The sequence below is a fragment of the Rana temporaria genome, chromosome 10 (assembly GCF_905171775.1).
Source record: "Rana temporaria chromosome 10, aRanTem1.1, whole genome shotgun sequence".
NCBI classification, from domain to species: Eukaryota; Metazoa; Chordata; class Amphibia; order Anura; family Ranidae; genus Rana; species Rana temporaria.
In genome coordinates this window covers 21,743,783-21,770,536 of record NC_053498.1, presented here as the reverse complement: position 1 = coordinate 21,770,536, position 26,754 = coordinate 21,743,783, and the positions used below count along the sequence as shown (strand labels likewise).

At 41.4% G+C, this 26,754-nt stretch overlaps 2 protein-coding genes across 2 annotated transcripts in view; both read left to right on the top strand.

Moving 5' to 3' along the window:
- The window catches only part of LOC120916411 (phospholipase A2 inhibitor subunit gamma B-like), a 39,328-nt gene extending 36,394 nt beyond the window's left edge, over positions 1–2,934 (top strand). Inside the window, exon 6 of the mRNA XM_040327371.1 lies at positions 2,766–2,934. Coding sequence (XP_040183305.1) covers positions 2,766–2,786 — 21 coding nt within the window. The 3' untranslated portion in view covers positions 2,787–2,934. The remainder of the gene's footprint in view (positions 1–2,765) is intronic.
- A 10,753-nt stretch (positions 2,935–13,687) lies between these two features.
- On the top strand, positions 13,688–26,538 carry LOC120916412 (phospholipase A2 inhibitor and Ly6/PLAUR domain-containing protein-like). The gene is made up of 5 exons (XM_040327372.1): positions 13,688–13,938; positions 19,737–19,853; positions 22,463–22,612; positions 23,288–23,431; positions 26,014–26,538. The coding sequence occupies exons 1-5, from the start codon at positions 13,887–13,889 to the stop codon at positions 26,211–26,213; spliced, it is 663 nt and encodes a 220-aa protein (XP_040183306.1). The 5' UTR covers positions 13,688–13,886; the 3' UTR covers positions 26,214–26,538.
- The last annotated feature ends 216 nt before the right edge of the window (positions 26,539–26,754 follow it).

The window sequence follows — 26,754 nt, the reverse complement described above, 5'->3', positions numbered from 1 at the left end:
TATGGGAAACACTGTGATGGAGCTTACACACGGCCGGGATTCCCGACCAAAGCTCTTATGGCAGTTTTCCCGACGGGAAACCCGGTAGTGTTACAGTATTAAAGAGGGCCACAGAGAGAGCAGAAACTGGTAGGGTCAACAGGTGTTTTTTAAAAAATATATAAGCACACCAGTAAAAAAAAAAAAAAAAAAATGTTTGACTACATTTAAGAGGCAAAAACATTAATGATACAACTTTTGAATTTGAGCTTATATACATTTTAAGACAAGTTTGAAACTGCAAATATGGAGATACAAAAGGTGGGACTTTAAAGGTGCCAATCTTCAACATGATCATATAAAGTAAAAATACATATATAATTAAATGTTGAAAATATATATTATAAAAAATATTGCAATAACAAGCAATTCATGCAACTGTACAGCCACTTCTGCTCTACATGTTTTGCCCAAAAGAGCTTCCTCAGGAGACTTAAGAGTGCTACAAAAAATTGATGCTACAAGTGAGAAAGACAGACATTTATAAATATTTACAATAAATCGCATTATATAAATATCATTAAAAACAATTAACATTTAATAAAAAACAAACAAACACAAAAAACACCTTAAAGTGTTAAAACCAAAACGATGTAGTTATTGTTGTTTTTTTCATAGGGTACAGTAATGTAGGGTTAAAATCTCCATCGGGTTTCTTTTTTGACCATCTGTGTACCATTAGCAAGATTTTCAATCACTAAGGCCCCGTACACACGACCAGTTTCCTCGGCAGAATTCAGCTTCCGACCGAGTTTCTGGCTGAATTCTGCCGAGAAACCCGGCCGTGTGTACACTTTCGGCCGAGGAAGCCGACGAGGACCTCGGCGAGGAAATAGAGAACATGTTCTCTATTTCCTTGTTGTTCTATGGGAGCTCTCGGCCCACCGAGCTCCTCGGCGGCTTCAGGGCTGAACTGGCCGAGGAACTCGATGTGTTTGGCACGTCGAGTTCCTCGGCCGTGTGTACGGGGCCTTACTGTCCTGAAGACACAACAGGAAGTGATGAAATATTAGTAATCATTAGAACAAGGTTTCCCATTGGAAGATTTAATCTCATACTGCTGTTCCGGGGGCAACTCCAAATTTAGGATTTTCATGCACTTGGTCGCCATAACAAAAAGAGAGAATAAATCTCCCGAAGAGGTGGTAGCCCCTTAAATTTCTATCCTGAAAATAAATTGGGGTTTTTATTACACTTTATTTTTCCCGTTTTAATTGCATTTCCATTGCTGCTATGCATTTATCAAAATAGAGAACTTTTGCTAAAATCTTCTACATTTTGGATAATATTTTGGTGAAATGTAAACTCTTTGGTATATGCTAGGCTCAGAAATTAGAAATAGCGTTTCAAAATGCATCTTATAAATTACGAGAGCTGTGTTAAATATGGGATTGATGCGGACCAACGGAGGAATACGGAGGAATTATATTTCCTCCACATATTTCCAGCAAAACAAATGTTTATAGGATGTGTAAATTTGTATTTTAAGGTAGCTTGCGAGAAACTGTGAAAAATGTCTCTCTTTTCTGATGAAAATATAATAAAATTGTAAAAATTATAATTATAAAACAAATTACAATTAATAAGGTTTAGAGGTTGCAATTATTATTTTCTGTTTGTTTCACAAATGTTATTGCTATATTATACAACATTCCATTGTAATATTAGAACATTATCATTTACATAGCATTGGAAATATAATAAATTTTACACCTGGAAAGAATTGTTTTAGTAAAATAGAGATGTATTTTAAACATTACAGAGATTTAGACCCCATTCACACCTAGGCGTTTTTACGCCTGTAGCGCTATGCCGCTGCCGCCAGAGGGCTGAAATCAGATGTCCCTCTATGGAGATGGTTCACATCTCCACGCCGAACGCCGGACGCCTGTCGCCTGCCGCGTGAAAAAAGGTCCCGGACCTTTTTTCAGGCGTCTTCGAGCGTTCGGCTAGGAGATGGGAATCATCTCCATAGAGGGGGTCATCTTGGGGCACATCTAGGCGGACAATACCGGCGTTTTGTCGCCGCAAATCGCGGTACAAAACGCCGCTATTTTTACCGCGATTTGCGGCGACAAAACGCCGCGATTTCGTCCGTCTAGATGTGAATGCAGCCTTACATGTTGTGCATATAATTGTACTAACAAACCCTGAATGAAGTTTGTGATACTTTAATTAATAAACTCTGATTTTATTGAATTTTTTTCAAATTTACATGACAATAAAAACATTATCCACATCCTATAGGTAATGATAAAGAACATACCACATTACAATAATATATAAAACATAAGACATATTACATATAAACATATACCAACACACTGCAGGAGTCCCTACAAAAAGGGAGAGAGGGGGAAATAAAGTTGTGATACTTGTTATATTTAAACAATAACAGTATGGTTGTAGTGGGCTCTAGTTTTTAATTTCAGAATAGCAATTTTTAATATTAATAATATTATATTATTAATTATTAATATTATTAATAATAATATTAATAATAGCAATTTTCAAATTTCAGAAGAATTATATTATTTTTTTATACATACTGTATGTAGTATGGCATTCAATCTCTGGTAAAAGTCTATGGCCTGCTAACTGGATACCACTGAACATTTTAGAAAAATATTTCTGAAGCATGATAAAAGTACCTTCATACCATTTACATTTTTATTTATCAACGTTTACACATTTTAAAGTATTTTTTATTATTTTGATTTTCACAGAAAAAGAACAACAGTCGTTGAAGACTTTGGGAGAAGATAAAGATCTTTTCAAAGATTTTTTTTTCTTTTTTAATCAGTACATCACTCCTTGGGGAAAAAAATGTACTCTTTTATTTCTCTATTAATATAAGCATAGTCTTTTGGGTGGTTGTTTACAGTTTTTTATTTTTATTTGAATCTTTTTTATCCTTCTTACGTATATATCAAATTGATTTTCTGCCAATGTATTTTTAAAAAATGAACTGAAATGAAATGATGCATTAAGCTATTTTTTCATGGTGGTGTCTCCCTTGTCCAGAGATACAGTAGAGCAATTGTTTATTATTTTTTTCCTCACAGATACAAAACTTAATGTAATTATCAAGGTTAACTTTAAAGCTCTATAAAATTACTAAGCTGTCATATAAAAGGACCTTTCCACTAATATCCAAAGGCTTATATACAAATAGGAATGACAAGACTAAACTAAAATTAGTCAGGATTTTAGAGCATTATGCAAAGTGACAATGCAATTTCCCAGTAAGAAGACAAGAGAATCATTGAGCTACTGATGGGTACCAACGATGAGGCCAATTGTGCTAAGGTCAGGGGGTGCACTTACTTAACAGTACTCTTAGGCCCCGTACACACGGCCGAGGAACTCGACGTGCCAAGCACGTCGAGTTCCTCGTCGAGTTCTGGGATGAAGCCGCCGAGGAGCTCGGCGGGCCGCCTTCTCCCATAGAACAACGAGAAAATAGAGAACATGTTCTCTATTTTCTCGACGAGCTCCTCGGCGGCTCCATCGAGCCAAAAGTGTACAGACGACAGAGTTTCTCGGCAGAATCCGGGTTTTGACCGAGTTTCTCGGTGAATTCTGCCGAGAAACTCTGTCGTGTGTACGAGGCCTTAGTTTTGTGTATTCCACTGCAGCAACTCACATATGTCACTGGAAGAGTTCTTCCTTAAAGAACCATTGTTAGAGCTGTATTAAACCCAAAACCAGAACGTAATATATATCACAGCTTACCAATCATTAGATGTGTTGGCTGCATTCGTTTTATTTTATATTTTATGAATAAATAAAATCTGACTATTTTAATCACCCCTATTAGTGGTAAATGGTTTGTCTCATCCATGAAAACTGATACATTCTGCTGGGGAGCTTGTCCTTTTTAAAAACAACAGCCTTACTATATATATATATATATATATATATATATATATATATATATATATACGATCAAGAGATGTGGAGTCCAAATATAATACATGCTGTCTTTACTTTTATATCCAAGCGCAGAAAAAATTACACATTAAAGTAATAGAGCAACTGGTTTCAAGCAAATGCTTGTTTTTAAAGCACTTTTTTTAATCAACCTCTCTTATTTTATTTTGTTGTGGTATATTATTTGTTTTAAAATGAAAGCTAAAAGAATAACATTTACAGAAAAACAAAACCTGCTTGTCTACTTCTCCCCATTGGACTCCAGCATTCTGACGGATCGTATTATAATAAACAATGCCTCTTACCTTTACCCATAAAAAAATCTCATACTGACAAATCAAATCCAAAATCTGACTAAATCACAATTCGTAAAGGGGTTGTAAAGGTAATTTTTTCCCCCTAAATAGCTTCCTTTACCTTAGTGCAGTCCTCCTTCACTTACCTCATCCTTCCATTTTGCTTTTAAATGTCCTTATTTCTTCTGAGAAATCCTCACTTCCTGTTCTTCTGTCTGTAACTCCACACAGTAATGCAAGGCTTTCTCCCTGGTGTGGAGTGTCGTGCTCGCCCCCTCCCTTGGACTTTAGGAGAGTCAGGACGCTCTCTATGTTGCAGATAGAGAAAGGAGCTGTGTGCTAGTGGGCGTTCTGACTCTCCTGTACAACACTCCACACCAGGGAGAAAGCCTTGCATTACTGTGTGGAGACACACAGAGCTCAGCCTTGCCCCCTGCTCCCTTTTTACTGGGTATGATTGACAGCAGTGGAAGCTTCCACTACTGTGTCTGAGCCAATGAGGAGAGAAAGAGCGGAGAGAGCCTCTGCTCTTGTGCACTCAGGTAAGGCACAGGGTTTTTTACATAATTAGAATAATTAGAATTAGAAAAAACTTTTGTCTTTAGAACCACTTTAAAGCCTCGTACACGCGACCGGTTTTCCCGGCAGGAAAACTGCCAGAAGATCATTTGGCGGGGAATCCCGGCCGTGTGTATGCTCCCTAAAAGTTTTTCTCGTCAGGAAAATAGCCGGGAAGCCCGACGGGAAAATAGAGAACCTGCTCTCTATTTTCCTGTTGGGATTCCCGGCAGAGTGTTTCCTGCCGAGAAAACCTGCATGCTTACCTGCAGGGTAACAAAACAAGAGTCAGGATGCTCTCTATGTTGCAGAGAAAGAAGCTGTATGTTAGTGGGCGTCCTGACTCTCCTGTAGTCCAAGGGAGGGGGCGAGCACGACACTCCACACCAGGGAGAAAGCCTTGCATTACTGTGTGGAGTTACAGACAGAAGAACAGGAAGTGAGGATTTCTCAGAAGAAATAAGGACATTTAAAAGCAAAATGGAAGGATGAGGTAAGTGACGGAGGACTGCACTAAGGGAAAGGAAGCTATTTAGGATTTTTTTCTATTTTTTTTACCTTTATAACCAAGACATAAGATGGTTTTAAAACATAGGTTATTTATTTATTGGTATTTAGTCTTATAGATACATGGCTAGGCGACTATATGAATGTTTAAGTAACAAAAAGTAAATATAACACACGTATGTGGTATATATATATATATATATATATATATATACAGGTGGTTCTCAAAAAATTAGCATATTGTGATAAAGTTCATTATTTTCTGTAATGTACTGATAAACATTAGACTTTCATATATTTTAGATTCATTACACACAACTGAAGTAGTTCAAGCCTTTTTATAGATTTAATATTGATGATTTTGGCATACAGCTCATGAAAACCCCAAATTCCTATCTCAAAAAATTAGCATATTTCATCCGACCAATAAAAGAAAAGTGTTTTTAATAAAAAAAAAGTCAACCTTCAAATAATTATGTTGAGTTATGCACTCAATACTTGGTTGGGAATCCTTTTGCAGAAATGACTGCTTCAATGCGGCGTGGCATGGAGGCAATCAGCCTGTGGCACTGCTGAGGTGTTATGGAGGCCCAGGATGCTTCGGTAGCGGCCTTAAGCTCATCCAGAGTGTTGGGTCTTGCGTCTCTCAACTTTCTCTTCCCAATATCCCACAGATTCTCTATGGGGTTCAGGTCAGGAGAGTTGGCAGGCCAATTGAGCACAGTAATACCATGGTCAGTAAACCATTTACCAGTGGTTTTGGCACTGTGAGCAGGTGACAGGTCGTGCTGAAAAATGAAATCTTCATCTCCATAAAGCTTTTCAGCAGATGGAAGCATGAAGTGCTCCAAAATCTCCTGATAGCTAGCTGCATTCACCCTGCCCTTGATAAAACACAGTGGACCAACACCAGCAGCTGACATGGCACCCCAGACCATCACTGACTGTGGGTACTTGACACTGGACTTCAGGCATTTTGGCATTTCCCTCTCCCCAGTCTTCCTCCAGACTCTGGCACCTTGATTACCGAATGACATGCAAAATTTGCTTTCATCCGAAAAAAGTACTTTGGACCACTGAGCAACAGTCCAGTGTTGCTTCTCTGTAGCCCAGGTCAGGCGCTTCTGCCGCTGTTTCTGGTTCAAAAGTGGCTTGACCTGGGGAATGCGGCACCTGTAGCCCATTTCCTGCACACGCCTGTACACGGTGGCTCTGGATGTTTCTACTCCAGACTCAGTCCACTGCTTCAGCAGGTCCCCCAGGGTCTGGAATCGGTCCTTCTCCACAATCTTCCTCAGGGTCCGGTCACCTCTTCTCGTTGTGCAGCGTTTTCTGCCACACTTTTTCCTTCCCACAGACTTCCCACTGAGGTGCCTTGATACAGCACTCTGGCAACAGCCTATTCGTTCAGAAATTTCTTTCTGTGTCTTACCCTCTTGCTTGAGGGTGTCAATGATGGCCTTCTGGACAGCAGTCAGGTCGGCAGTCTTACCCATGATTGCGGTTTGGAGTAGTGAACCAGGCTGGGAGTTTTTAAAAGCCTCATCTTTTGCAGGTGTTTAGAGTTAATTAGTTGATTCAGATGATTAGGTTAAGAGCTCGTTTAGAGAACCTTTTCATGATATGCTAATTTTTTGAGATAGGAATTTGGGGTTTTCATGAGCTGTATGCCAAAATCATCAATATTAAAACAATAAAAAGGCTTGAACTACTTCAGTTGTGTGTAATGAATCTAAAATATATGAAAGTCTAATGTTTATCAGTACATTATCTAATGTTTATCAGTACATTACAGAAAATAATGAACTTTATCACAATATGCTCATTTTTTTAGAATGACCTGTATATATATATATATATATTTTTTTTTATTGAATTTATTAATTTATGTATTTATTTTTAGTGTGTTACATTTACTTTTTGTAACAAAAGGTAAATATAGCACACAATAAATAAATAGATTCAATGAAAAAAAAAATCTATCTATCTATCTATCTATCTATCTATCTATCTATCTATCTATCTATCTATCTATCTCTCTCTCTCTATCTATCTATCTATCTATCTATCTATCTATCTATCTATCTATCTATCTATCTATCTATCTATCTATCTTTATATAGATATATCTATAGATATAGATATGTATGTCTATCTATATATAGAGAAAATAGTCCCAGAAAATAGCAGATACCAGTGGGAACACGCAGCCGACTCGCACATGTGCAGTAGGGAACCAGGAAGTGAAGCCGCAAGGCTTCACATAAAGGCCCAAAGAAGAAAGATGACAAAGGTGACCTTAAAGGAAATGCCAGCATAGGAAAAGTGCAGTGCAAAACGCATGCAAATGTGTGTAAAACTGAACGTCTACACGCATTCAAAAACACATATCAAATTCATTTTCATTTTCTGTTGTAAATGGACCCTTACTGTGAAGGAATAAGACGTGTTTTATTATTGCAGAGGGAAGCTACGGTACATTTCCTTACGACAGATAGACTTCAGCTTCTACACTATACATGTTACATTATAACAATTTTCTAGCACGAAGACAATGTTCTACAATGCTGCCATCTCGTGTTAAAATATGATACTGCTGAAGCCACTGACCCCATGGAATAGAGGTATACAGTAAAACCTTGGTTTGAGAGTAACTTGGTTTGAGAGTGTTTTGCAAGACAAGCAAAATGTTTAATACATTTTGCCCTGATATACAAGCGATGTCTTGATATACAAGTAGCGTCATGTCACAACTGAGTATAAAAGAGAAGAGAGGAGCCTCTAAGTGTAGCAATATGGTTACATTTAAAGAAGGTACAACATTTAGCAACTTATTGCTACACTTAGAGGTGCCTCTCTTCTCTTTTATACCCTGTAAAAAAAATGCTTTGATATACAAGTGCTTTGGATTACAAGCATGTTTCTGGAACAAATTATGCTTGCAAACAAAGGTTTTACTGTATCTACTATCTGGGATCCTGAAGATGACTGTAGTTCAGGAAAGATTCTTAAAGTGTTACTAAACCCAGTAATATGAAAATAGTTTTTACATTAACCACTTCCCGCCCAGTCAATAGTGAATTGACGTCTGGGAAGTGGTTTCGTTATCCTGACTGGATGTCTATTGACGTCCTGCAGGATAACAGCCGCACGCCCGGGGGGGGGGGGGGGGCATCACAGCGATCGGTGGTGCGGTGTGTCAGTCTGACACACCGCTACACTCATCTCAGTAAAAAGCCATCACGGCTGATCACAATGTAAACAGGAAAAGCCGATGATCGGCTTTTCCTCACTTGCGTCTGATAGATGCGAGTAGAGGAGAGCCGACCGGCTGCTCTCCTGACAGGGTGGGGTATGTGCTGATAGTTTATCAGCGCAGCCACCCCTCGGATCACTGCACAGAACCACCAGCATGCCGCCCAGGACCACCAGGGATGGGCATCCACACTGGACCACCAGGTATGTCCCCTAGACCACCAGGGAATGCCAATCTGTGCCAAGGCAGCTCCCGATCAATGCCCAGGCAGCTGCCAACCAGTGCCCATTCAAAATCCCTGCCAGTGTCAGTGCCACCAGGGATACCCATCAGTGCTGCATATCAGTGCTGCATGTTAGTGCCCATCAGTGCCATGTATAGATGCCCATCAGTGAGACTGAAATGGGCACAGTGAGACTGCAATGGGCACCAGGGCCGATCCTAGGCAGGGTGCACAGGGTGCATTGCACCCAGGCGCCTGCAAAGGTGGGGACGCCGAACATCTAACAGATTCTCTAACAGAAGCCCTCTCTGTGTCCATCACAGAGGCCCCCCTCCAGGTTCCAATAAAGTACTCTGCTTCTCTTCCTGTATTTTGTTTATTGTTAAGAGATCATGTAAGGATCCCAGGTTAATGAAGACTTTGTGGGGGAGCATCTCTGTGGTTGGGTCATTGCCATAGAAACATTTGTAAAGGGGAGGCGTTAGTAAAATGACCACACCCATGTGAGGGCGCCAGAACAATTTCTGCACCCAGGCGCCTGTGACCCTAGGATCGGCCCTGAGGAGCACAGTAAGGTTGCAAATGAGCACAGTGAGGTTGCAAATGGGTAGCTGCAAATGGGCATTGTTGACCCTCTTTTCCGCTTATAGTAGCTGCTGCATTCTCACCCTAGGCTTATACTCAAGTCAATACGTTTTCCAAGTTTTTGTGGTAAAATTAGGTCCTCGGCTTATACTCGAGTATATTCGGTAAAAACAATTTTTTTTCCTCAGTTTAGGCCAATATGTATTCTATATTTATTGGTTTGCGCAAAAGTTATAGCGGCTACAAAATAGGGAATAGTTTTAAGGCATTTTTATTATTATTATTTTTTTTACTTTATTACTTTTTTACTTTATCATGACTGCGATATTGCGGCGGACACATCGGACACTTTTGACACTATTTTGGGACCATTGTCATTTATACACCAATCAGTGCTATAAAAATGCACTGATTACTGTGTAAATGACACTGGCAGGGAAGGGGTTAACCACTAGGGGGCGAGGAAGGGGATTAAGTGTGTCCTACCAGTGACACAACAGTGATCACTGCTCCCGATGACAAGGAGCAGTAGATCAGTGTCCTGTCACAAGGCAGAACATACAGGCCCTTATTATTTAGAATTCTATAAATAGAAGTTACACATCAAGAGCCAGATCCACGTAGCGGATCGTAATTATAGTACGGCATAGCGTATCGTAGTAACGCTACGCCGCCGCAACTTTGAGAGGCAAGTGCTGTATTCACAAAGCACTTGCCTCTAAAGTTACGGCGGCGTAGCGTAAATCTGCCGGCGTAAGGGCGCGGAATTCAAATGGTAAAGATGTGGGCGTGTTTTATGTTAATTTTACTTGACCCGATGTAAATTACGTTTTTTTTTATTGGCGCATGCGCCGTCCGTGGGGGTATCCCAGTGCGCATGCTCGAAATTGACCTGCAACAAGCCAATGCTTTCGACGTGAACGTCATTCTACGCGAAGCCCTATTCGCAAACGACTTACGCAAACAGCGTAACATTTTCAAAATTAGACGCGGGAACGACATCCATACTTAACATTGAGTACGCCTCATATAGCAGGGGTAACTTTACGGCGAAAAAAGCCTTACGGAAACGACGTAAAAAAATGCGCCGGCCGGACGTACGTTTGTGGATTCGCGTAACTAGCTAATTTGCATACTCGACGCGGAATTCTACGGAAGCGCCACCTAGCGGCCAGCGTAAATATGCACCTTAGATCCGACGGCGTATTAAGACGTACGCCAGTCGGATCTAGCCCAGCTTCAGGCGTATCTTGTTTTGTGGATACAAAACAAAGATACGCCGGAGCAAACTAGAAGTTACGCGGCGTATCAATAGATACGCCAGCGTAACTTCTTTGTGGATCTGGCCGCAAGTGTATTTGATTGTAGAGGCCCCACATATGGATGTGTTGGTGTTGGGGAACTTGGATATAACCGACGCTGATGTCATACAGAGAAATAACTGCAGTGACAACGCACAGTCTACACACCCTCAGGTGCAGCTCGTATGACGATTCTCTGAGTTCCCTGAGTCTATGGAATGTAATACAGGCCATCCCAGCCCAGGAAGGTGTGTCAAGACAAAGGTTCCCATAATAAACCAAATCACACTCACCGCTACAATCTGCCGCCAATGTTTTCCAACCGAAACCTCAGTTCAGTTCCAAATAAACTTTAACCACTTTATCCCCAGGCCAATACATGTGAAAATCAGCATTGTTTTTGCTAGAAAATTGCTTAGTAACCCTGAACATATACAACTATACATTTTTTTGAAAGCAGAGACCCTGGAGAATAAAATTGCTATTTTTCTTATGCTGCACGATATTTGCACAGATATTTTGAGGAACAATGTTAATACATTTTAGTGCACACAAACACCATATAATACCCAATTAAAATATAAAAGATGATATTACACTAAGAAAATAGATACCTAACATGTCATGCTTTGAAATTGCGTACACACATGGAATGGTATCAAATGACGGCACCTAAAACTCTTCATAGGTGATACTTTAACCACTTGCTGACCGCCGCACGAGCATGTACGTCGGCAGAATGACACGGGCAGGCAAATGGACATACATTTGCCTACATTTATCAGCGGCGGGAGAGGGCCCCCTCTTCCGCCGCTCAACCGCGCCCTCCGCAGCTTACCGGAGCAGTCGGCATCGGTGATCGGGTCTGTCCCCTGCCTGGGTATGGAGACGAATGAGGGGAAGATGGCCCCCACCAGTCCCCATACCATAGAAGAGCGGAAGCAACGTCAAAACGTCACTTCCACCCATAGCTCTTAATGGGCCATTTTTTTTTCTCCAAATGACAAAATTATTTATTTATTTTTCTATTGCCTTTTAGTGTAAATGTGAGATCTGAGGTCTTTTTGACCCGAGATCTCATATTTAAGAGGACCTGTCATGTTTTTTTTTCTATTACAAGGGATGTTTACACAGTTTTTTGTTGTCTTATTTTTTAACCACTTGAGAGCCGCGCTATAGACGAAAGACGTCCACAGCGCGGCTCTCAACTGCCGGGTGGACGTCCCTGGACCACCATTTATGTGCATTCCCTGTGCGCGTCGCTGGGGGCGCGCAGCGGGGAAACACTGTGCCCGGCGCATCGCTGGGATGCCGATGCCGCGATGTCCGCCAGTTCCGTCACTTGTAGTTCTCCTACTGCTGGGCACTTGTGCTGAGCAAGGCTGTCTCTCGCTGCCGTGTGGTGTTGAGGCCGGCGGCAGTGGGGAGAAAAACTTATGAGCCAGTCAGACAAAGTGGAGATGTTATTGGCAGTATGATGGTACTGATGACGTCACTGGATTTTTGCGACGCGTTTCCTAAGCGTTCGAACTGCGATGGTGCGGCAGTCGCGCTCCTTTATCAAGCTGTTTGTTATGGAAGAAAATTTATAAATTTAGCTTTTTCTTCCATAACAAACAGCTTGATAAAGGAGCGCGACTGCCGCACCATCGCAGTTCGAACGCTTAGGAAACGCGTCGCAAAAATCCAGTGACGTCATCAGTACCATCATACTGCCAATAACATCTCCACTTTGTCTGACTGGCTCATAAGTTTTTCTCCCCACCGCCGCCGGCCTCAACACCACACGGCAGCGAGAGACAGCCTTGCTCAGCACAAGTGCCCAGCAGTAGGAGAACTACAAGTGACGGAACTGACGATCACCCGTAAAGAAACCTGTACAATGTCTATTTTAACCTCTAAAATGTGAGTTATATGTACTCTTTTTTACATTAAAATTACGCTTAAACATCTACACTCAGAGGCGCCTCTTCCTTTGCTTTTCTATTCAATGGGCTCCACATCAGATTAGCATCAGACTGGGGAGGGATCCAGGGAGCAGATCTCAAATTGCACCACATCGATGATTGCACATATCCTCGGTATATAAATAAAAACGAACCATAGCGTGATACCATACAAAATATTTACTAAAAATGCATAAGACATGTACTTACAAACATCTCATGATTAAAAGCGTGTATGTATGCCTGCCGGCAATAGGAGCCCTTCCTCCTTCAGATGGAGCGCGGTGACGTCAGTGTGCGCCTTCCCAGGCGACGTTTCGTCATTAACAGACGTTCTCAATGGGGATAGGGCGATACACTAAACCACCGCTATAAGAACCCAGCCTCGTTTTGATGTGCAAGGAAGTGGCGAGGCGAAAAACGCCATATTGGTTATGGGAAAACCTCCACTGCTCTGATCCAATGGACACAGAAGCAACAACGAGTGGTTAAAACTTGCAATTACATTTGATTCTTAAAAAAACTACGCAAATATGGTGTGACATAAAGTATTGCAACGACCGCCATTTTATTTTCTAGGGTGTTAGAATTTATTTTTTATAATGTTTGGGGGTTCTAAGTAATTAACTTGTAAACAACTAATTTTAGAAGGAGGCTCAGTCCTTAAGTGGTTAACAAAATTATTGCGATCACAAAGGATGGTTAACATCCCTTGGGATGGCAATAAGCATGACAGGTCCTCTTTATGAAGAGAATAGAAGATTAGGAAGATTTCTTATCTCATTGCCACAACAGAAAGTGAGAGGATATCCATCTAAAGTTAAGGGAAGTCCCTGGTAGTCACCAGAATTGGTGTCCCCATTAAAAGATTTCTCCTCTATTCCCTGTTCTGGTGATCGCTTAAATTAGGGATTTTCTCTCACTTCCATTTATAATGGTCACCAGGATGAATAGAGAAGGTGAATATATAGGAGTGTCATAAGTCTGGCACTTAAGCTGTTAAACTCCTCTAACCAGCTTCTATGTTCTACTCACTGATATGGAATGTGACAGACAGCGCCGGTTCATCTCCCTACACACCTTAAAATTCAGCTTTCTCTGCATTTACCTCATTCTTACACAATCACCAATAGTACAGAATAGATCCACACCTCCAGGCTGTTCAGAAAACAAATCATCTACAGAACACCGAACTCACCGTCCTCCCGAGATCACAAGCTGAACAGCCCGCTGCCAGTCAGGATGAAACTCATTGTGGGTGTAATCATAGGCATCTCTGTTTTTATGGGTACAGGTGAGTGTTTTATTATAACAAAAATGTGTATTTATTTGTTATTTCAGTTTTGGGTTTAATGGGGAAAGGTTAGAGTTCCAATAACATGGTTTGAGTTCTTAGATCTGAGCTGCATCCCATTGAAGTGGTCAACCGGTGTAGCAGGGGGGAGCTTATGTTGACTTCAATGGATGGCACCATGCAAAACCAGAATAGAGAGATAGAGAGTCACCAGAGAGAAGAGAGACAGAGAGTAACCAGAGAGAAGAGAGATAGTCACCAGAGAGAAGAGAGATAGAGAGTCACCAGAGAGAAGAGGGATAGAGAGTCACCAGAGAGAAGAGAGATAGTCACCAGAGAGAAGAGAGATAGAGAGTCACCAGAGAGAAGAGAGATAGTCACCAGAGAGAAGAGAGATAGAAAGTCACAAGAGAGAAGAGAGATAGAGAGTAACCAGAGAGAAGAGAGTCACCAGAGAGAAGAGGGTCACCAGAGAGAAGAGAGATAGAGGGTCACCAGAGAGAAGAGAGTCACCAGAGAGAAGAGGGTCACCAGAGAGAAGAGAGATAGAGAGTCACCATAGAGAAGAGGGATAGAGAGTCACCAGAGAGAAGAGAGATAGAGGGTCACCAGAGAGAAGAGAGATAGAGGGTCACCAGAGAGAAGAGAGATAGAGAGTCACCAGAGAGAAGAGAGATAGAGGGTCACCAGAGAGAAGAGATATAGAGAGTCACCAGAGAGAAGAGAGATAGAGAGTCACCAGAGAGAAGAGAGATAGAGAGTCACCAGAGAGAAGAGAGATAGAGGGTCACCAGAGAGAAGAGAGTCACCAGAGAGAAGAGGGTCACCAGAGAGAAGAGAGATAGAGGGTCACCAGAGAGAAGAGAGTCACCAGAGAGAAGAGGGTCACCAGAGAGAAGAGAGATAGAGAGTCACCATAGAGAAGAGGGATAGAGAGTCGCCAGAGAGAAGAGAGATAGAGGGTCACCAGAGAGAAGAGAGATAGAGGGTCACCAGAGAGAAGAGAGATAGAGAGTCACCAGAGAGAAGAGAGATAGAGGGTCACCAGAGAGAAGAGATATAGAGAGTCACCAGAGAGAAGAGAGATAGAGAGTCACCAGAGAGAAGAGAGATAGAGAGTCACCAGAGAGAAGAGAGATAGAGGGTCACCAGAGAGAAAGAGGGTGACCAGAGAGAAGAGAGATAGAGGGTCACCAGAGAGAAGAGGGATAGAGAGTCACCAGAGAGAAGAGAGATAGAGGGTCACCAGAGAGAAGAGAGATAGAGGGTCACCAGAGAGAAGAGAGATAGAGAGTCACCAGAGAGAAGAGAGATAGAGAGTCACCAGAGGGATAGAGAGTCACCAGAGAGAAGAGAGATAGAGGGTCACCAGAGAGAAGAGAGATAGAGGGTCACCAGAGAGAAAAGGGATAGAGAGTCACCAGAGAGAAGAGAGATAGAGGGTCACCAGAGAGAAGAGAGATAGAGAGTAACCAGAGAGAAGAGAGATAGTCACCAGAGAGAAGAGAGATAGAGAGTAACCAGAGAGAAGAGAGATAGTCACCAGAGAGAAGAGAGATAGAGAGTAACCAGAGAGAAGAGAGATAGTCACCAGAGAGAAGAGAGATAGAGAGTAACCAGAGAGAAGAGAGATAGAGAGTAACCAGAGAGAAGAGAGATAGTCACCAAAGAGAAGAGAGATAGAGAGTCGCCAGAGAGAAGAGAGATAGAGAGTCATCAGAGAGAAGAGAGATAGAGAGTCACCAGAGAGAAGAGAGATAGTCACCAGAGAGAAGAGAGATAGTCACCAGAGAGAAGAGAGATAGAGAGTAACCAGAGAGAAGAGAGATAGAGAGTAACCAGAGAGAAGAGATATAGTCACCAAAGAGAAGAGAGATAGAGAGTCACCAGAGAGAAGAGAGATAGAGAGTCACCAGAGAGAAGAGAGATAGAGAGTCACCAGAGAGAAGAGAGATAGAGGGTCACCAAAGAGAAGAGAGATAGAGGGTCACCAGAGAGAATAGAGATAGAGAGTCACCAGAGAGAAGAGAGATAGAGAGTCACCAGAGAAAAGAAAGATAGAGAGTAACCAGAGAGAAGGGAGATAGAGGGTCACCAGAGGGAAGAGAGATAGAGAGTCACCAGAGAGAAGAGAGATAGAGAGTCACCAGAGAGAAGAGAGATAGAGAGTCACCAGAGAGAAGAGAGATAGAGAGTCACCAGAGAGAAGAGAGATAGAGGGTCACCAAAGAGAAGAGAGATAGAGGGTCACCAGAGAGAATAGAGATAGAGAGTCACCAGAGGGAAGAGCGATAGAGAGTCACCAGAGAGAGGAGAGATAGAGAGTAACCAGAGAGAAGGGAGATAGAGGGTCACCAGAGGGAAGAGAGATAGAGAGTCACCAGAGAGAAGATAGATAGAGAGTCACCAGAGAGAAGAGAGATAGACAGTCACCAGAGAGAAGAGAGATAGAGAGTCACCAGAGAGAAGAGAGATAGAGAGTCACCAGAGAGAAGAGAGATAGAGAGTCACCAGAGAGAAGAGAGATAGAGAGTCACCAGAGAGAAGAGGGATAGAGAGTCACCAGAGAGAAGAGAGATAGAGAGTCACCAGAGAGAAGAGCGATAGAGGGTCATCAGAGAGAAGAGAGATAGAGAGTTACCAGACAGAAGAAAGATAGAGAGTAACCAGAGAGAAGAGAGATATAGAGTCACCAGATAGAGAGAGTTACCAAATCACCGGAGTGATGTTGACTCTATCTTCTATCTCAAGTCTTGCGTTCTGTCTGTGCCCTCACTGCAAAGATGTCCCCCTTATGTAGTATTCAACAATGGGTGTGAGACAGAAAAGGGTGGGTGATCTCCTCACAACGGACTTGGATGCAGCTGCTTGGCAATGGAAACCCATTCCATGAAGCTCTCTACACTCTGTTGTTGTGCTAATCTGAAGGCCACGTGAACTTTGGAGGTCTGAAGCTATTTACTCTGCAGACATTTGGCGACCTCTTCGCACTGTGCGCTTCAGCATATGCTGATCCCTCTCTATCATTTTACGTGGCCTACCACTCCATGGCTGAGTTGCTGCTGTTCCCACTTGCTTCCACTATGAGAGAGAAGAGAGAAGAGAGTCACCAGAGAGAAGAGGGTCACCAGAGAGAAGAGAGATAGAGGGTCACCAGAGAGAAGAGAGTCACCAGAGAGAAGAGGGTCACCAGAGAGAAGAGAGATAGAGAGTCACCATAGAGAAGAGGGATAGAGAGTCACCAGAGAGAAGAGAGATAGAGGGTCACCAGAGAGAAGAGAGATAGAGGGTCACCAGAGAGAAGAGAGATAGAGAGTCACCAGAGAGAAGAGAGATAGAGGGTCACCAGAGAGAAGAGATATAGAGAGTCACCATCTACCACATTTGAATTAGGCGAGCTTACGCCGGCCTATTTACGCTACGCCGCCGCAACTTTGGTTTGAGAATACGACACTTGCCTGACAAAGTTGCGTAAATAGGATACGTTACGCCCGCACAAAGATACGTGGTTCTACGTGAATCCGGGCCTATCTATCTATCTATCTATCTATCTATCTATCTATCTATCTATCTGTGTGTCATTCTTTAGTCAGTCTATCTGCCCTTTTCTTTGGAACTGGTGACTCACTCTGATCAATCTCTGTACTTGACTGTATGATAACCTCTCTGCTAATTCACGTATTTTACTTGTGTAATAAAAACTTGTCAGACAGGTTTTTTTTTAGCCCCTGGGAAGCTTTTATGTATATTGCTAATCTTTCTATTCTGTCTACATTCCTTTCTCTGTAGGAGATTGTATACACATGAGTGTATGCTTTTTGTACAGACTTTTCTTTACAACAGTGAAATGCCTTGAAAAAGTATTCATACCCCTTGAAATTTTCCACATTTTGTCATGTTACAACCAAAAACGTAAATGTATTTTATTAGGATTTTATGTAATAGACCAACACAAAGTGGCACATGATTGTGAAGTAGAAAGAAAAATTATAAATGGTTTTCCAAATTGTTTACAAATAAATATGTGAAAAGTGTGGCGTGCATTTGTATTCAGCCCCCTTTACTCTGACCCTCTAACTAAAATCTAGTGGAACCAATTGCCGTCAGAAGTCACCTAATTAGTAAATAGAGTCCACATGTGTGTAACTTTATCTCAGTATAAATACAGCTATTCTGTGAAGCCCTTGGAGGTTTGTTAGAAAACCTTAGTGAACAAACAGCATCATGAAGGCCAAGGTCAGCGATACAGTTGTGGAGAAGTATAAAGCAGGGTTAGGTTATGAAAAAGATATTCCAAGCTTTGAAGATCTCACAGAGCACTGTTCAATCCATCATCCAAAAATGGAAAGAGTATGGCACAACTGCAAACCTACCAAGACATTGCCGTCCACCTAAACTGGCAGGCCGGGCAAGGAGAGCATTCATCAGAGAAGCAGCCAAGAGGCCCATGGTAACTTTGGGGGAGCTGCAGAGATCCACGGCTCAGGTGGGAGAATCTGTCCACAGGACAACTATTAGTTGTGCACTCCACAAATCTGCCCTTTATGGAAGAGTGGCAAGAAGAAAGCCATTGTTGAAAGAAAGCCATAAGAAGTCCTATTTGCAGTTTGTGAGAATCCATGTGGGGGACACAGAAAACATGTGGAAAAAGGTGCTCTGGGGTCAGCTGAGTTTAAAATTGAACTTTTTGGCCCGAAAGCAAAATGTTATGTGTGGTGGAAAACTAACACTGCACATCACCCTGAACACACCATCCCCACTGTGAAACATGGTGGTGGCAGCATCATGTTGTGGGAATGCTTTTCTTCAGCAGGGACAGGGAAGCTGGTCAGAGTTGATGGAAAGATGGATGCAGCAAAATACCGGGCAACCTTAGAAGAAAACTTTGAGACTGGGGTGAAGGTTCACCTTCCAGCAGGACAATGACCCTGAACATACAGCCAGAGCTACAATGGAATGGTTTCGATCAAAGCATATTCATGTGTTAGAATGGCCCAGTTAAAGTCCAGACCTAAATCCCATTGAGAATCTGTGTCAAGACTTAAAAAAATTGCTGTTCACAGACGCTCTCCATCCAATCTGACAGAGCTTGAGATATTTTGCAAAGAAGAATGGGCAAAAATGTCCCTCTCTAGATGTGCAAAGCTGGTAGAGACATCCCCAAAAAGACTTGCAGATGTAATTGCAGTGAAAGGGGGTTCTACAAAGTATTGACTCAGGGGGGCTGAAAACAAATGCCCCCCACACTTTTCACATATTTATTTGTAAAAATATATATAAAATATTTTCCTTCCGCTTCAAAATTATGTGCCACTTTGTGTTGGTCTATCACATAAAATCCCAATAAAATACAATTTTGGTTGTAACATGACAAAATGTGGAACATTTCAAGGGGTATGAATACTTTTTCAAGGCACTATATACAGTATATACTTTACATACATAAACTGGCATGGGGTCTTAGAGATGAAAGTATCAGTAGTAGTGACGGCATTTTTACCTAGCCAGCTGCCAGATCTATATATTTTTAAGATCACAGTGGGAAGGGGTTACTAAAACTCGAGCGTGCAAAATCTGGTGCCGCTCTACATACTAACCAATCAGCTTCCAGGATTTTTTGTCAAAGATTAACTGAACAAGTTGACGTTAGAAGCTGATTGGCTACCATGGACAGCTTCACCAGATTCTGAGTGCCCCAGTTTTAGGAAATCTCTCTCGTGAGCATGGGTTTATTTTCCCATCATTTCTTTTTCTTGCATACTTGTACATCTTTACAGTTCTGTTTTTTTCTTCTTTAGGTCAGGCACTGAAATGTATACAGTGTAGCAGTTACAGTGATACAAACTGCAATGGCGAAGCAACGGACTGCCCCTCCTCTTCAGGTGCATGTGCCACTACCCTGATCCGAAACAGAGGTAATTACCCTTTCCTTTCCAGCAACAGCTATATACTGATGATGGGCACAGAGGCTGCATTTTATGGGCACAGTGGCTGCATTTTATGGGCACAGTGGCTGCATATGATGGGCACAGTGAGTGCATATGATGGGACAGTGGGTGCATTTTATGGGCACAGAGGCTGCATTTTATGGGCACAGTGGATGCATTTTATGGGTACAGTGGCTGCATATGATGGGCACAGAGGCTTCATTTTATGGGCACAGTGGCTGCATATGATGGGCACAGAGGCTGCATTTTTTAGGCACAGGGGCTTATGATGGGCACAGTGGCTGCATTTGATGGGCACAGTGACTGCATACGATAGGCACAATGGTTGAATTTTTTTGGGCACAGTGGCTGCATTTGATGGGCACAGTGGCTGCATATGATGGGCACTGAGACTGAATTTTATGGGCACAGTGACTACATATGATGGGCACATAGGCTGCATTTTTTGAGGCACAGTGGCTGCATATGATGGGCACAGTGGCTGCATTTGATGGGCACAGTGACTGCATACGATAGGCACAATGGTTGCATTTTATGGGCACAGTGGCTGCATTTTATAGGCACAGTGGCTGCATATGATGGGCACAGTGAGTGCATATGATGGGACAGTGGGTGCATTTTATGGGCACAGTGGCTGCATTTTATGAGCACAGTGGCTGCATTTGATGGGCACAGTGGCTGCATATGATGGGCACAGAGGCTGAATTTTATGGGCACAGTGACTACATATGATGGGCACATAGGCTGCATTTTTTGAGGCACAGTGGCTGCATATGATGGGCACAGTGGCTGCATTTGATGGGCACAGTGACTGCATACAATAGGCACAATGGTTGCATTTTTTTGGGCACAGTGGCTGCATTTGAGGGCATGGTGGCTGCATTTTATGGGCACACTGGCTGCAAATGATGGCACAGTCAGGCTGCAATTATTGTGTTTTTTTAAGTATTTTTCAGATTTTTTTTGTTTGTTTGCTCCCCCCCCCCCAAAAAAAAATTGAGCACCGGCCGCCACTGTTGGGGGTCCAGTTATAATGCAGCAATAGATCTATGATGCACATATATTGGAATTTTGAAATCATTTTAGAGTAGCCTTTTAACCTTTTCAACACAGAGGAACTCTTAAAATAAAGGAACCCCTGCTAAAAATTCAACTCACAATACAACTCATGATACATTAGTGTGATGGTATGGGAAGAATTCTCCTCACACTTGTGGTTATTGAAAATACGACCTTACAGATAGCTAAAAAGATCAATGGTGTCAGTGCGAACTTATCTGAGAGGCAGAAATTGCTTATAGCTCAAGGAACCCCAGGCAACTTATGGAGAAAATCTAGGGTTCCATGGAGCCGTGGTTGAGAAGCCCTGCTCAGGGGGTCTATTTATATATAAGTATAGCAGGGTTCAGGCGCTAGCGAAGTCCTATTCTTTAAAAATCACAAACTAAAAAAACAAACAAAAAAAGTAACATGCCCAATTATAAAATCCCTTTCCCTGAATTACATAGAGAGAACTCACACTGCAGGCTCCACCTCTCAACTTGCATTTTATAAATGGGCTGGAAAATGTAGACTGCACTGTGGTCTATAGCGAGTATCGATATTTGTGCTCCAACATAAATGTCCCCATAAAAAAGTGCTTTTTATAATTCAAATAAACAAATAATATTTTAATTTTAAATTTTAATAGTGAAAATTTAAATATACATTTGATCTATTTTAATAGTGCATGCTTTAATTACATGGTTGCCTCTCAGCTTGAATTTTATTTGTCCCCTGAGGAAGTGAACTTTGTTTGGCGAAACGCATCAAGAAAGACTATATCACTGCTTGGTTTACAGCATTTACTGCTGCTATGATAATTACAGTGTGCTATATCATATACATCAATGTATATCTTGTTATTCTTTTTTTTAATGTCCACTATGGAATGTGAATAATAAATATGTACCCATTTTTTTTATACATTATGGTTTAAAAAACAGTTCTTATTTCCTGGCATGACTCCCATGGGCACTCGTTTTTTGCATAGAAATTAAATGTTTCAGGCCTTGTACACATGAGAGGATTTTGGCGGATTTTGATCTGATGGCTGTACACACCATCAGATCAAAATCCCAGCGGAATACATCTGCGGTGACGTGGCCGCGCCGTCGCCGCAACGATGACACGGCGACGTGCGCGACCCTGGAAGGTAAATACTTCCACGCATGCGTCGAATCATTACGACGCATGCGAGGGATGGGATCGGACGGACTTATCCGGTGAGTCTGTACAGATGACCGGATAAGTCCGGCGGACGGGATACCAGCGGATAGATTTCTTAGCATGCTAAGAAATTTTTATCCGCTGAAAATCCGTCGGCTGGATTTTTATCCGCCTGAAAATGTCCGCTAGGCCGTACACACGACCGGATCTATCTACTGGAACTGATCCGCGGATCAATCCCAGCAGATCGATCCGGTCGTGTGTACAGGGCCTCAGGGATTGAGTCTCACCTCTATCTGTGCACCCATGCTACATTTGTATTAATTTATATTTTCTCCTTTTTATGTATTTTTATTTCTCTTATATAGGAGGCCGTTGGACAAGTTATTTTCAAATCAAGTCCTGTGTGCCTATGTCAGAGTGTTTCAATAATGGAAGGGTGACAGGCCTATATGAAGAATCCGCATTTAATACATCATGCTGCTTCGATAACAACTGTAATAATTATTTACCAACCCGTAAGTCATGTATTTTTAATTTATGTTACTTTTTTATATTCCAAAAATATGTAATTTAAATCTCCAGTTGTGTTATAGTATGTATATAGTGAGTGAGTAACTTGTATAGCGCTACAAATGCGAACTAAATCGCCTCAAGGCGCTTATTCCATCCAGTGTCGTACTGATCCTTCAGAAGAGGTGGGTCTTAAGTTTTTTCCAGAAGGCCCGATGGTTTTCTTCCATGCGGATGTTTGTGGGAAGAGCGTTCCATAGCCGTGGTCCTTGGACTGCGAATCTTCGTTCTCCCTTTGTTTTGTAGTGGGACTTGGGGATATGGAGGAGGTTTTGGTTAGTTGATCGGAGAGTGCGATTGGGGGGCGTAGTGTTTTATTTTCTCGTATAAGTTTCTTGTGTACATTTGTGGATGAGGGAGAGGGTCTTGAATGTGATCCGATCCTTTGTAGTTAGCCAATGTAGGGTCCTCAGGGATGGGGTGATTGGTTCCCAGGGATTTTTCCCCGTTATCAATCTGGCTGCCATGTTCTGATGGACTTGAAGGCGCGAGATCTGGTATTTAGGTAGTCCTAAGTAGAGGGAGTTTGTGTAGTCGAGTCAAAAATTGATGATTGTTTATTTCACTGTTGTAACAGTTTATTCAGAATTTCTTTGAAAAAAAAGTTTTTTCGTTATTAGTGCCTACTCAAAACCTCACCTTAAATGGCCTACTTTGTCCTTCCTATGTTGCCAAAGACTTGGAACCATGCAAATTTCAGAATTTATCTGCATGCACCGGAGATCAAAACCGCTGTGTTCGTTATTCATCGACTACCATACTAGGTAAGTAGTCTCCAAAGGGGTCTCCAAAGGTTTTAAAAAAAAGGGCCATTTTACTGTTCCTTAGACCTTGGGGGTGGAGGCAGACTGTGGACAGTGGGAGTAGAAATTGTCCTTTGTCAGTGGGAGTGAACAGTGTTTTATCTTTGGCGTCAGTAGAAGGAATAGAGTCCCAATGGCTGAATAAAGGCAAGCAAAGGGGATGCAGTTTGAAGACTACTGTCATAAGGTGGCATAATTAAAGGGTTTGTAAACCCTGTCTGATATTTGCTTCTTTTTTGCCTGTTAAATGTACTGTACCACTTAAAGTGGAACTAAACTTCCTTTCCTTAGAGCAAAGGAAGCTGCCATCTTATCCTCAGTTTCATCTGCAGTTGCCATGGTGCTGCACATATGATCAGTTATGATACTGGCCATTTGATGGCTTAACAGTTCCATTGAGAGCACAAGAAAGGGCGTGCCTTGAATGTAACGGTTTTGGGAAAACTGTTAAATCAATGAATTTCTTTCTGCTTCAACCCTTTTGTTCAGTATGGCCTTGTACACATGACCGTTTTCCTCGACGGAATCCATCAAGAAACTTGGTGGCAGAGCTTTTTTGCCGAGGAAAACGGTCGTGTGTATGTTTTTCGTCGAGAAAACTGTCATGGAACTCGACGAGAACAAGTTCTCTTTTTCCTCGTCGGGAGTTTCAATTTTCTCATTGTGCTTCTTGTCGGGTTGGTTTACGACGAGAAACACGTTCGTGTGTATGCTTAGAAACCCGCGCATGCTCAGAATAAAGTATGAGATGGGAGCGTGCCTTCGATAAAAGTAGGGTTTGCAATGGAGATAGCACATTCGTCACTCTGTAACAGTCTGAAAAGCGCGAATCGTCTCTCACCAAACTTTTACTTAACACGCAGTAACATGAGATTAGCAAATGCAGCCCCAAGGGTGGTGCCAGTGGAATCGAACTTCCCCTTTATATTTTTTTATCAGATTTAGACAAATTCAGTCATTAAAAAATATCAAAATTAACGAAAACCCATTTAGCAAATTTTTCCAAAAATTTGTAAATTTTAATATTAGAAAATTCTAAATAATAACTAACTAATAATAACTTAACTATTACTAACTATTAAATTATAGGTATTGGAATTTCCGTTCAAATTTGGCTGTTAGTGAACGTAACGAATACGAATTTATCCAAAGTTACAAATTATCCGAAATGACGAATGCCGTATCTAAAACGAATGGAACGTAAATGAATTAATAATAATAAATAACAATAATAAAAATAAAACTTATAGTATTTATTTGTATTATTATTATTTGTTTTTTTATTATTGATCTGTTCCATTCCGTTTGTTTAGATGCGGCATTCGTTATTTATATATATATTTATAATTCGTAACTTCGGATAAGTTGGTATTTGTTACGTTTACTAACAGACAAATTTGAAAGGAAATCCCAGTACCTATAATTTAATAGCTAGTTATTATTAGTTAGTTCGTTAGTTTATTTTTTCAAATTTTCTGATTTTTTCACCTTTTTTTGGATTTTCAAATTTTCGAATTGATTAATTTATGAATATTCTAATTTACGATTATACGAATTTACAAATTTTTTAATTCCCGAATTAACCAATTTACGTATTACGATCATAACGAATAACCCGAAAAAATTAATTAAATGAAAACGTAAATGAACACATTTTTTGATAGTGCACATGTCTACTTTCACACAAATCAGGTAATGGTGACCCCCCCCCCCCGCATGTATCCCGGGCTCTGCTTGCTCATCTGCGGGCCCAGGACAGTGCCACCAGGTGAGGAGAGGGAGTTGAGCAGACATACGCCTGCTCTAATCCCCTTCTTGTTGCTGACCCGGAAGCAATGGTTTTGATGTCACTTCCAGGTCCCCCTGTCAGATTCCCCAGCCATCATGGCCGAGTAAGAATGTAATGCAATACGGTTTGCATTGCATTACATTCAGTGGGGGAGGGGAGACATCCAGGGGAGACATCCAGGGTCCTTTAGACAAGAGGGGCCTGGTATGCATGGGCAGGACCCAAAGCCATTTGTTTTATACTCAGCTCAGCTGTCAGCGGGGAACCCAACTGACAGCTAATGACTCATCGGTTGTTACGAACCATGTTGTTTACTGGTTGTTAAGGACACAGGCAGCCGCCCTCTCCTTAACAACGCCTATTTTTTATGTTAAAAAATACACTGACTAGTGCTATGCGTTAAATTACCACATGTTTTCACTACTAAAATACCGCAAGACTACATAAAATAACTTATGCAGTATTTTAGTAGCTTTTTTTGTGAATGCCAAAAAACTGAGCGCATTTTTTAAAGGGAAACATACCACTTTGTGAATAAAGCGTATTTTTTTTGTATAGACATATAAATTGTCTGATATATAAACTACTATACAAACTATGAATCATTATTTTTTTTATTCCTAAATGTATACATTTTAGGGACTAACTTACATGCCAATATTCAGCAGAATGTAATGCGTCGAATCATCGATTCTCGCAATTTAATGTTTCCTATCACCATAGAATGTTTATTTCTACTTTTTTTTTTCTTCAGGTTCTTCAAAAAACACTCTCTATCTTGGTGGTTGTGCCTCTGAGAGTGTATGTGTTACAGACCAGAGTTCTGTATCAGCAGATGGCATCAGCTTGCAAGTAAAGAGGACCTGTTACAATAGTGCCAGCAGACTTGCCTACGGCATGCCAGTCATACTTCTATTACTAAGAGCAATAATTGGTTCATGCCTCTCATCGTGATGGAGATCTTCAAGACTTTGTATGTTCCTGCCTGCTGAATTTCATTGATGGACAGTTTTTGGTTACTGAATGACTCCAATGGTTCAATGGTAGGAGATAAACAGTTGACAAGGGTGATGTTTACTAATTTTGGAAGTGGAAAGAGGGAACGTTTTTTCTTGCTGTTTTTATATTAAAACACATCAGAATGAGGTCTCCAAATAAGACCTTGGACAACCAGAGGACATGTCCTGAAACTGGAACATTGAACTTAATGCTGTAAAATTGTGAGGTTCTGGAACATAGGTCTGCTGAAAAATATTAAAGCAGTAGATGGAATGATGGAGTTTGGTCCAGTGAAATAATTATTTACATATTGTTTTAAGAAGGTGCTTAGATTTTTCTAAACTGCTCTGGACTGTGGATATATCCTCAATAATGTCATTGCAATCCGGATGTGAGTTTGCAAAACAACAGTTATCAAATTGTTTCATTTAACACAACCTTTCTCAACCTTTCGCAACAAGGAGGACCTCTTGAAATACATTTCAAGGTTTAGGGA

Excerpts from the sequence above, each read along its gene's own strand:
- LOC120916412 (XM_040327372.1), top strand. The coding sequence starts at position 13,887 with ATGAAACTCATTGTGGGTGTAATCATAGGCATCTCTGTTTTTATGGGT. Across the intron at positions 19,854-22,462 it reads TACCCTGATCCGAAACAGAG|GAGGCCGTTGGACAAGTTAT; the intron begins GTAATTACCCTT and ends TCTCTTATATAG. Across the intron at positions 23,432-26,013 it reads TTCATCGACTACCATACTAG|GTTCTTCAAAAAACACTCTC; the intron begins GTAAGTAGTCTC and ends TTTTTTCTTCAG.